At 36.8% G+C, this 12,378-nt stretch overlaps 1 protein-coding gene across 1 annotated transcript in view; it reads left to right on the forward strand.

Moving 5' to 3' along the window:
• Positions 1-757: 757 nt before the first annotated feature.
• Positions 758-12,378, forward strand: part of LOC136204174 (protein ENHANCED DISEASE RESISTANCE 2-like) — a 39,008-nt gene continuing 27,387 nt past the window's right edge. Inside the window, exons 1-6 of the mRNA XM_065995372.1 lie at positions 758-1,256; positions 2,577-2,651; positions 2,868-2,921; positions 8,603-8,668; positions 8,997-9,055; positions 9,284-9,360. Of these exons, the coding sequence (XP_065851444.1) occupies positions 921-1,256; positions 2,577-2,651; positions 2,868-2,921; positions 8,603-8,668; positions 8,997-9,055; positions 9,284-9,360 (667 nt within the window). The 5' untranslated portion in view covers positions 758-920. The remainder of the gene's footprint in view (positions 1,257-2,576; positions 2,652-2,867; positions 2,922-8,602; positions 8,669-8,996; positions 9,056-9,283; positions 9,361-12,378) is intronic.

The following is a 12,378-nucleotide window of genomic DNA, read 5'->3' on the forward strand; positions in this document are numbered from 1 at the left end:
TCTGGCTTCTCTCAGAATTTGGGTATTGGTTCTTCCTTTTCTGCAGAGCTTTGGGGGATTTTCTCTGGCCTGAAACTTGCTAAGGATCTTGGGGTGAAGAAGCTTCTTGTTGAATCAGATAACCAAGAAGCGGTTAAAATGATTTCTGAGGGCAATGTTATTTGCCGGAATAACCTGAACATTATTAAAGGCGTTAAAAGGATTGACTCCTCTTTTGAGTCTATTAGGTTTGCTCATATTTATAGAGAGCAGAACCGTGTTACGGACCGTCTTGCGATGGAAGGGTATTCTAGTGTGTTGGGTCTTTCTACCTTTTCTTCTTCGCCGGTCTTCATCTCTTCTTTGATATTGGAGGATGTGGTGGGGTCAGTTTTCCTAAGCTGATCCCGGATTGAGCGGTTTTTGTTTTGTTTGTTTTTTCTTTTCCTTTCCTACCAAAAACAAAAATTGACATACCACATCACAAATACTAACACCATAAATTAAATTTTTTTTTTATTTGCTACACTGTTTTTGCAAGAAAATATAAATACATCAGATTGCCCGATAAAACCACATTTTTTGTTAAGTACTTTTTGTCTTAAAATTATTGCGCGGTGGCAGGTGATACGTGGAGGGGTTATTGATTAAAGTGAATAAATCCAAAATAACGCGGGGATTTAATGAGCGGACCAGAAAGTTACACCTTGACTACTGGCCATATGGACAGAAGGAGGAGTAAATTGTCAATGTCAACTGTGGTGTGGTACCCGTGTCATTGAATGCAATTACATACTCTATAATCTGTAATTAAGAATAAATCATCATTAATCTCATTCTTTCTTCATATCATGTACAACCAAAACACCAACACCGTGGAGAAAAGAAAACCTCTGTTTTGATCTGCTTTCTTTTCTAAAATCAGAACAATCAATAACACTATGGAAACCACGGTGACGGAGGTGACTGTCAGGAAGGCTGGAGGTGAGGGATCGGGATCCCACAACAGGTCTCGTAGTGCAAATGGCGGATTCGAGGGTGTTTTTGCTGAAGAAAAAGAGAATGACAAAGAGAGTGAGGCGGAGACTGAGACTGAGAACGAGAATGATAAGCACAAAGAGAAAGAGAAGAACAAGGCGATGTCGGATTATTTTGGTTGGGTATATCATTTGGGAACCAATTCCATTGGCCACGAGTATTGTCATCTTAGATTTCTTTTTATAAGAGGCAAGTACGTTGAGATGTACAAACGTGATCCTCACGAGAATCCTGGCATTGTAAGCACTTCCTTCTTTGTTTCTTATTGCTATTATAACTTGTACACAAGATTTTGCCTGGAATTTGTTTATATGTGTATCCGTTATAGTAATTGATGATTTCCTTCCAAGTAATTTTTCATTATTTAAATGTGGCATAATTCATCACTCGCATGGAGCTGTAATTCAAACTTCAACTGTCTTACTGAGGTAGCCTTCAACTGGCTTCGTATTTTGATCACACCTTCTAACAGCTTTCACGAGAAGGATAAGAGAGAAAATGATAAATTTGTTTTTGGAATGTGATTATGGATGTATTGTATTTGCTGAGAAGTTCCCATCTTTCTTCTATGCACATAGGGATTAATATCTTCTGGAGCTTGACTCAAACCATAGATGACATATGACAGTATGCTCCTAATCTTCGGTCTTTCTGCCCTGCTGCTTAATGTCTGAGAGAACTGGTGGTGCTGATTGCTTAATCTTTTTAAGAATAGAGGGATAGAGAGGATGCATAATAGTATTAAACAGAAGAAAAGAACTTAGATGAGAATGTAAAATGAGGTGGTAATCAGAATAATTGGAGGATTGCAAGTGTTCATTTTCCTATGGGCAAGTTTAACAGTTTTAGTAAAATGAATCCTTTGATTGTCAACATGAGTAACACTGTCAAACTTTGTTTCTTTACCTGTTAGTTGGAATGTTCCTTGAATACCCAACTCAAATTTTTACAAGACATTATAGACTAATGGGAGCCAATTTATGTTGCTTATTTGCTGATTATTCTTTAAATCTTGCATCTTATTTAATTTAAAATGATGAAGGATCATATATTATTGTTCATCATTTGATGTTATCTTTTATTTGGTATTACAACATTGAATTCTAAGATGATTGAATAATTAATTACTTATGTTTATTAGGTGTTTTTCTTTTGTGCAATCTGGAGTTTGATGATTTGATATATTATCATATGAAAAACTGGGCTTTTGAAGGACTGATATAATTTTCCCTAGAGATTATGGCTTGTTTCCAAATTGTATAGCTTTTGGGACAGAAGGTTGAAGAGGTGCTTTTGTGCAATTTACTGTGTGCATTATATTTTTCCCTATCTCAATCCCACGCTAATAGTTCAAAGAAACATGGATTTTTATTCGGTAATGCGTTTTATAAGGTTTAAATCTTGGTTGTGTGCAAAGTGAATATGTTCTCAATGTCTAATTTCCTTGAGTTCTGACTCAAATTCTAAACATGGATCTTCCATTAATGACGTGCGTGCCACTAGAATTTATTTATAATTTTGAACTGTAAACATTTGATACTTAACTTGTTCTTGTCTAGAGACCTATTAGGAGGGGTGTGGCAGTGCCTACAATGGCTGTGGAGGATCTAGGTCGTCGAAAAGTCAATCATGGGGTGAGGCCCTTCATTTGTTTTATTTTGGATTTTACCATTAAATTTTTATTTTCTTTCTGTTTTCTGGTTATTTTACTGTCAGGTGTTCGATTTGATCAATTGATATTTTCTTCTATTTAATAACAAGTATTTTTCTACCTAAAGTGACTGACTATTAGTTGCTTCTTATCTATTCTTTTGTATTATTCTTAGTTGTGTTTCTTTGAATCTCTGTAGGAAGTTTATGTTGTTCGGTTTTGCAATCGATTGGATGAGACTAAAAAGGGAGAGGTCAGTTGCAGTTTATCACAATTTATCTCTTGTTTTAGGTTATGAAGTTGTAATATAATGGATATCAAGATGGAAATGAATTAATACTTATTATCAATGTCTTTTCATCATGCTTCAAGTCATCCTTGCTTCTTTGTGTTGCAGTTTGCTAGTGTGATTCATATTTCTTTTTATTCCGATAAGTGTCTGTTCAATTCATCAAACTGTTTGTAGCTGTTACAGTAATAATTAGATGTAGTTAGTAGTTAGCATTTAAGGAAGTAGTTGGGAATTAATTGCTTGGTTTGTATATAAATACTTGTAATACCTTTGAGTTAAGATAACAAAAACATTCTTTCAAATAACCCTTGTGTGGTTACATGGTATCAGAGCATTTTTGGCTTTAGTAAATCAGGTCTCTGAGTTTGAACTGGTTAACGGTGGTCCGGGTTGGAAGTCGAGTTTTCCAACATCTCCGTTTATCTCACCGCCCCCTCCATCGGATTCCCCTGCCGCCGATCTGCCGAGTCGCAACTTTCTGGCAGCCAGAAGAGTCGCGCGTAGGGCTCACGCGCCGCCTCGTCTTCCGACGCGCCGCCCACTCGCCGGCGCGTGAGGGCGCGTGGCTGCTCCGTTCGCCGCCGTTCTTCCTCTCCCAGCCCCGCCTCTGAAATTCCGGTCAGTCTGTGTGGTCAGTTTCTGGTTGTGGTAATTCCGGTCAGTCTCCTTCCTTGTGGTAACTCCGGCTTGTGTTCGGTTAGACCCATATTTCTGATCTGATATCTTTTCTTTTCAATTAAGGTTGACAATATTTGCTCTACTTTATCTTTATCTTGGTTAACAGTAGTGCATTTACTGTTAATTGAATTTTTGTGGTAATTGTCATTTGCTTGGATTGACAATGACTGAGGAAAATAATAAGAAAGTCATGACTGAAATTACTGTTGGTACCACTCGAATTACGGATAGAAAATTGACTGGAGTTAAGGATTACACTCAGTGGAAACGTACTATTACTCGGTACATTAATAGTGTCGATTTGGGGGATCATTTGAGTAATAATCCTCCACCTAGAGATGAGCAGGGAAGTAGGAAGAAATGGATGATGGTAGACTATAAACTTTTTAATCTGATTCAGAATACTTTGGACTCTACTATTGATGACATTGTGACTCATTGTGATACTGTCAAAGAAATGTGGGAATACTTAGAGTCTATGTATGCTAGTAAACAAGACTTGACTCATATTCATAACTTGTTGTCTTCATATTATCGTCCTCAGAGAAAGGGTCGCACCTTCTTTCAGTATTATAATGAATGTAAGCAGATTTGTGAGGAGAAGCGAACTCGTTTTCCTATGACAGCCGATGTTAAGCAGATGCAAGAGGATGATGATCGTATATTTGTTCTTGGATTTCTGGAGGGTCTTGGTCCTGAATTTGAGATAGCACGCAGCCAGATATTGACCAGTGAGACACTTCCCTCCTTTGCTGACCAGTGGGACACTTCCCTCCTTTGCCTACCTCCAAAATCTCTTTATCCTCTGTTTTATGTCTTTCTCAATTCCCTTTTAATCTGTTATCTGTTAGTCAACTCACCAAAGCCCTTAATTGTTGTGTTGTTTTCTTTCCAAATTATTGCCTTTTCCAGGATCTTGGGACGAAACAGAATATTGGTAGAGGGAAACTGGTGAATGGGTTGTATGTTCTTGACTCCACTGAAGCGGTGCCAAGACCAATTGCCTGTACAAGCTCCTCTTTGTTGCAGCTTCATTGTCAGTTTGGTCATCCATCTCTTCCTGTCTTGCAGAAAATGTGTCCGAGTCTTCCAAGGAACTCTATTTTGGAGTGTGAAGCATGTCAGTTTGCTAAACACCATCGAGTCCAATATTCTCCTCGAATAAATAAACGTGTTGAGTCTGTCTTTGATTTAGTTCACACTGATGTGTGGGGTCCTTGCCCTATTGTTTCTAAACTTGGTTATCGTTATTTTGTGACTTTTGTGGATGATTTTTCTCGAGTTACATGGCTTTATCATTTGAAGCACCGTTCAGATTTATTTACTGTTTTTTGTGCTTTTCATGCTGAGATTAAAACTCAATTTAATAAAAATATCTGTATTTTGCGAAGTGACAATGCCAAAGAATACTTATCCAGTACTTTTCAGTCGTACCTTTCACAACATGGTATTATTCATCAAACGTCATGTGTTGTTACCCCACAACAGAATGGTGTAGCTGAAAGGAAGAATCGTCATTTACTTGAAGTCACTCGGGCTATCATGTTCCAAATGCAAGTCCCGAAAGTTTTTTGGACAGATGCTGTTTCCACTGCCTATTACCTCATCAATCGTATGCCTTCCGCTGTTCTGCAGGGTCAGATTCCATACTCTATCCTGTTTCCTTCTCAATCTTTATTTTCTCTTGCCCCTCGTATTTTTGGGTGTACTTGTTTTGTACACGATATTCGTCCTCAAGTCTCCAAACTTGACCCCAAATCTCTCAAGTGTGTCTTTTTGGGATATTCTCGAAGTCAGAAAGGGTACCGTTGTTACTCTCCATCCTTGGGGCGCTATCTTGTGTCAGCCGATGTCACGTTCTTTGAGAATACGCCTTTCTTCCGTCCATCTTCCCCTTCATCCTCTTTTCCTGCTGATACATATGATGATGATTTTTTGATCTATACTGTAAGTGAACAGGTTGTCTCTCGTCCTCCTATTCGTCATGTTTATTCTAGACGTGTACAGCCTGCGGTTATGGCACCTGCTCCAGGACCAGTCACCAATGATACCTCATCTGTTTCGGCTCCAGATCCTCCACCTTCATCTGAACCTAGTCTTGATCTCCCTATTGCCCTTCGGAAAGGTACAAGGTCTTGCACTTACCCTATCTCCTCCTTTGTTTCTTATAATGCCTTATCACCCCGTTCCAAGTGTTTTGTAGCTACCTTAGATTCCATTGCGGTTCCAAAATCCGTTTCAGAGGCTATGGCTCATCCTGATTGGCTAAAGGCAATGAAAGAAGAACTGAAAGCACTCGAACAAAATCACACTTGGGACCTTGTGGACTTACCAACAGATAGGAAGAAGATTGGTGCTCGGTGGATCTGGACTGTTAAAATGGATCCTGATGGTACTGTTGCTCGGGTGAAGGCTCGCTTGGTTGCGAAAGGCTATGCTCAGACTTATGGTATTGATTACTTCGATACTTTCTCTCCTGTTGCCAAACTCACTTCTGTCCGTCTGTTCATTTCTTTAGCTGCCACTTACAATTGGGAGCTTCATCAACTAGACGTTAAAAATGCTTTCTTGCATGGTGACCTGAATGAAGAGGTTTATATGGAGCAACCTCCTGGATTTGTTGCTCAGGGGGAGTCTGGAAAGGTGTGCAGATTAAGAAAGTCTTTGTATGGTTTGAAGCAATCTCCCCGTGCATGGTTTGATAAATTCAGTGCCGCTGTAATGGAATTCGGCTTACATAGAAGTGCTTATGATCCCTCTGTTTTCTACTTCAGTTCTAGCTCTGGATGCATTCTACTGGTTGTGTATGTTGATGATATCATAATTACAGGAAGTGCTATTGCTCGGATTAAGGAGTTGAAGGAGTTCCTTGGTACTCGCTTCCAGACAAAGGATCTTGGTCCTTTGAAATACTTCTTGGGAATAGAGGTATCTCGCCATAGGAAAGGGATTTGTTTAAATCAGAGAAAATATTGTTTAGATATGTTGAAAGATGCAGGTCTAATTGAGGGAAAGACTTGTGATGCTCCAATGGTGCCCAATGTGAAGTTGAAGTCTGATGATGGTGATCTACTCAAAGAACCTGAGAAATACAGGAGAATTGTTGGCAAACTGAATTATCTCACAATTACTCGTCCTGACATTTCATTTCCTGTGAGTGTGGTAAGTCAATTCATGTCCTCACCTAGGACAACGCATTGGGATGCAGTTACTCACATCCTGAGGTATCTAAAGGGAGCTCCTGGACGAGGCTTGTTATATCAAAATCATGGACATCACATCGCAGAAGGCTTCACCGATGCAGACTATGCTGGAGATCTGTCAGACAGACGCTCTACTACTGGGTACTGTGTATTTGTTGGGGGAAATCTTGTTTCATGGAAGAGTAAGAAGCAAAGTGTAGTTTCTAGATCCAGTGCAGAATCTGAATACCGAGCTATGGCACAGGCTACATGTGAACTTGTGTGGTTACGTTGTCTACTTGGCGAAATTGGGTTTGACCAGATAAAACCAATGAAGTTATATTGTGATAATAAAGCAGCTATCTATATTGCAAATAACTATGTGTTTAATGAAAGAACAAAGCATATAGAAGTTGACTGTCATTTTACTCGAGAGAAGTTGGAGGATGGTACAATCACAACTCCACATGTCAGAACCGGAAGTCAATTAGCAGATGTATTCACCAAGGCTTTACCAGGAACTCGAGTCAATTATATTTGTAACAAGCTGGGCATGATAAATATCTATGCTCCAGCTTGAGGGGGAGTGTTACAGTAATAATTAGATGTAGTTAGTAGTTAGCATTTAAGGAAGTAGTTGGGAATAAAGTAGTTGGGAATAAAGTAGTTGGGAATTAATTGCTTGGTTTGTATATAAATACTTGTAATACCTTTGAGTTAAGATAACAAAAACATTCTTTCAAATAACCCTTGTGTGGTTACAGTAGCATTATGCCGGCAATTAGAATGCTGAAGGCCTAATAATATGCATATCAAAGCTAGTATAAAAATAATTTTACAAAAGCCATTCAAAACCTAAGAGGCCCTTCATGGAGACTAGCAAACGTTAAAAGGGATCAACAGATGCATGAAACAATGCCTTGAACTGAAAAAAAGCTGGATTACCTTGGTTCAATATGGTTATGCTCTATAGTCTAGGCTTGCTATTCCTTTTCAAGCTAAACAGATCTGGTTATAAAGTCCTATCCTATTATATCTTCTTACAACTTGATAATAAAAAATTCTTTGATTCCTGGGGTTCAAGTCTTTCAATCTGGAGTCATACTATCTATGAGCCTGTGATATGCAATTGTTGGTTTGAAATTCTCACCTTGCCATCAACTTGGGGATTTATTTGGAAATATGCTGGTGATTCTTCCAATAGGTTATTTAACATGGTTCCTCCACATGAAATTGATCTGCATATACACTTTAAAGACAATGAAGGAAGAATATCCATGGTAGGGCATTCCCTGGGCTGGACCTGCAAGTGGTACTAAATTTAAGACATTGTTTTACATTGAAACCACTGCTATTGAATCCATAATGATCAATAGATGAGGTTTTGGAATCATATGGTAGACAAGTAGGTTCAGTAAGATTGGATTTACAAAGGTGATATACTAAGATGGTTCAAGATTACTGATTTTGAGTTTTGAACATCCTCTCATGATCATATTTCAATTTTTTTATTTGGATTATATGTGCAATTAATTTAAGTTATATTGAAGGTTTTCTTGCATGCATATCAATTTCATTGTTATATAATATTTGCAGGTTTCTATAGTTTGTATTTTGTTCTTTTGTTTCTATCACCATTTCATCAGGAGTATAGCTTATCATACCTCTTCTAATATTTTACATTCTTCTATTTCTGGAGAGAAGATTCTTCTTTCATTTGAAAAGTACTACAATTCTCGTATACCTAAACAACTTATAATTAGTTCCTTGTTCTGCTTCAAGATTGCGTGTGCTACAGCAGGAGAAGCTCGAAAGTGGATCGAGGCCTTTGATCATGCAAAGCAACAGGTTTGAGAAATCTGCTTGAGCATTGTGAATAATATGTTCTTGCGTTGAGCTTTTGTAATACAATTTGTTGATAAGATCATCTTGCTGGAACCAGTTACCCCTGCATCACCCAGTGAATTGTATTTTAAGAGTTTATTTTATTTTGTTTTTAAATATTTAATCTGCAAAACCTATGCATATTAATTAATTTAATTTTACTGCTCATTTATTTTGGCATCTTTGTGTTGAAAGTGGAACTTCTTGCTTATAACTGAAAAAATTGTTGTGAATGTAAATTAAATTAACTTAGGATTCAACCTCATGTCATTAACAATTTTTTTTTAAACAGGCAGAGCGTGAGCTCTCAAGGGGAGGTAGTTCTAGAAGGAAGCTGAGTATGGACATGGAGTATGTGCAATATGTATATTATCTTGTATACTGTTGAGCCTTTCCGCTCATAAGCTGCTTGGAAAAGCTTATATCGTCATATAATCACTGTTTTTTCTTGAGATTCTTGGCCTAGCTAAAAGGCATATAAGTAGTTGCTTCTATTTAATTTATTTGCAATTACTGGAACATTAAAATGTGACATTCTGATTCAGTTCTTTCCTTTTTTTCCTCATTAAATCATGGAAGGATCAATCTAGAAGGGCATCGTCCCAGAGTGAGGCGGTATGCACATGAATTGAAAAAGCTTATAAGAATAGGGCAAGGTGAGTTTTTTTCTTTAAAAAAATGTTTTCCTTGTATGCTTATCATAGTAGTAAATAGTAGTTGCCTAATTTCCCAAAATTCCAATTAACATATTCTGACATTGTTCCTGAACATTAAAAAATTTCAAATGTGCTATACATCAACGTTGCGTCTTATTTTGTTCTTTAGATGTATATATATATATGTACACTTTAATCTGTACAATTAAAAAATTTCAAATGTGCTATTTAAAATGAAGATAGATACAAAATATAAATCTTTATATTAGTACTTCAGTAACTTGATCTAGAGCAATAGAGAAGCCGAAGCTGCAGATTTTGATCTTTATAGAATCATAGAAACAATTACAGCTCCCAGAGCACAAAAATGATGTTCGAAACACATGCCATCTGGAGGGCTTGTATCTTTATCATGGTATGATCATTATTTTATTATCGTAGACTAGTAGTAGGAATGTAATTTCTGTATGATTGATAATGATGAAAAAAGGGCTTCAGTATATATACAGGTATAGAATTTCTAAACTAGGAAAGATTACACAAATTATTCCTAAGATTAAGCCCTAAGAGCATCTCCAAGAGACTCTTAGTGAACTCTCTAAAAATAATATAAATAATTGACTCTTAGTGATTTAAGAGTGGCTAAGATATATCATCTCCAGCAATGCTCCTTATATTCACTCCTTATTTATTATTTTATTATTAAAATTATTATTTATTATTACATTACCAATAGTGTGAGGAGAGTGACTCATCAATAATAAATTATTAATAAAAAATGAAGTTAGGAGACACTAAGAGGTGGAGAGAGGCTCTTTATTAATAGAGAGGATGGAGAGGCTCTTAGTGATTTGAGGAGCCACTAAGAGGCTGTTGGAGCTGATTTTTTATTCTCTCTCCTCAAATTTTAACTTAAGAGCCAATTTAAGAGGCTGTTGGAGATGCTCTAAGATTAGGCTACAGATCTCATAACATTCCCCCTCAAATCTGGATCATAAATATTTATCATACTCAGCTTGTTATAAATGTAGTTTACCTGAACCCAATTTAAAGCTTTAGTGAAAATATTGCCAAGCTGCTCATCGGTCTGGACATGCTGTAGAGATTAGATTTTGTTCTAACTTCTCACGAACAAAATGAGAGTCAGCTTCAATGTGCATGTTTCATTCATGAAACACATGATTATATGCAATATGAATTATTGCTTGATTCTCGCACCATAACTTTACTGGATTAGTGATTTTGAACCCAAGAGATGACAAGAGATGACAAATCCACATAAAACTGATTGAGGCATAGCTTAATACTCAGATTCCGCATTACAACTAGATACAACACGTTGTTTCTTACTATTATTGGAGACTAGATTCCCTCCAATGAGAACACAATAACCATTAGTAGATCTCCTATCATCTTTGGATCTTGCCAATCTACATCTCAGCAACATTTTGATTTGAGTGAATGAATCAGAAAATCACTCAATTTGAGTATAACCATGATTTTTATACACTAATCATTACCCATGCGTTCCGTTTAAGTAAAATAAGATTTGTTTAAGCGCGGTTCAATGATCAATGGTGGGAGAAGACATAAATTGAATGATCAATGGTGGGAGAAGACATAAATTGACTAACACTGACAGAATAAACTATATGTGGTCTAGTTACTATGAGGCAGTTCAGTTTTCCTACCATTTATCTGTATCTTCCAGGATCTGAAACCTCCATCTGATGTGAGATGCAAACTCGGTGTCTTTTGCGCACTGCATGGCTTAGCACCCAACTTTCCTGTTCTGACAACAAATCAAGCATGTTCAGAGACATGGAAATTCCTTGTTTCTTGTTACCTTAACTCCCAAGAAAGTACCTTGCACAGAAACGGAAAGGGACACTGGAAACTTAATTTCTACAATAACATAGGAAATGGAAACGTGGGGGAACATGTAAATATTAAAAAAGTAGGGGTATATTTATAAATATTATAATTAAACATATAATAATTTCTTTAAATAACTTCAAGAATTTCAAATTACATGTACAGTGCTTTACTGACTCACCCACCCACCCATTATTTATAAATTATAATATATTCCACCCACCAATTATTTGTGATATGTGTCATCATGCATGTCTTACGAATTAACTAAAATCCAATAGTTGATGCAATAGAACTGAGAAGTTCGAGTTTAAAGTAAATAAGATTAATATACTGTTCTGATTTAATAACATTAACTAGAAGATGAAAATCATAAAAGAACCAAGAACAAGAGCGAAGAACAAGAAAAGAACGAAGCTCTTCGATTAGAGATGGGAATTCAATTGGATGATAAAAAAAGAAAACAAAGATGAGCATTGATTGATAAGTGTACCTGCCTTTGCAATGTCGAAAAGAGATGGAGGATCAAACCATTTGGAAGAAAGTCCAATTTTAACTTCAAATTTGTTCAATCTCGCTTAAGATTCAAAAATTGTAGGAGAAAATCAGTAGGTAAATAGTTTAAATAGAAGAAAGTTTGAGTCAAATAGGAAGTTTCAATTTTTCTAATCCTAGAACAGATAGGAATCACATAATACTAGAGTAGGAATTTTCAAATTTCAGAAATCTTGTCGAAATTGGCATTGGAAACCGTTTCGAAACTCGGAGACGCCGTTCATACTTTGGCTAATAATAGAGACGTGCCTGAAAACTTTTCATATGAGTTTCCGGGCATTTTCGTTTCCCACATTTGCAAGAAACGGAGAAACGTCGACAATAATGTGCTTCCATGTGCATCATAGCCAAGTAGTACTTTGGAGCCCTTAGATCTTTAGTATGAAACTAACTATGAAGAAAGGATTTTAGAGATGAGATTCCTGGAATGTCGCTTCTGGTTTTGACAATATCATCCACGTAGACTACAAGAATAATGATGTTAGATGTAGCGTTTGTAGAAAACTGTATGATCATACTTACACTTCATCATCTTTAACTTCTTAACTGCTCGACTAAATTTTCCAAATCATGCTCGAGGACTATGTT

Source organism: Euphorbia lathyris, chromosome 8 (genome assembly GCF_963576675.1).
Source record: "Euphorbia lathyris chromosome 8, ddEupLath1.1, whole genome shotgun sequence".
NCBI classification, from domain to species: domain Eukaryota; kingdom Viridiplantae; phylum Streptophyta; class Magnoliopsida; order Malpighiales; family Euphorbiaceae; genus Euphorbia; species Euphorbia lathyris.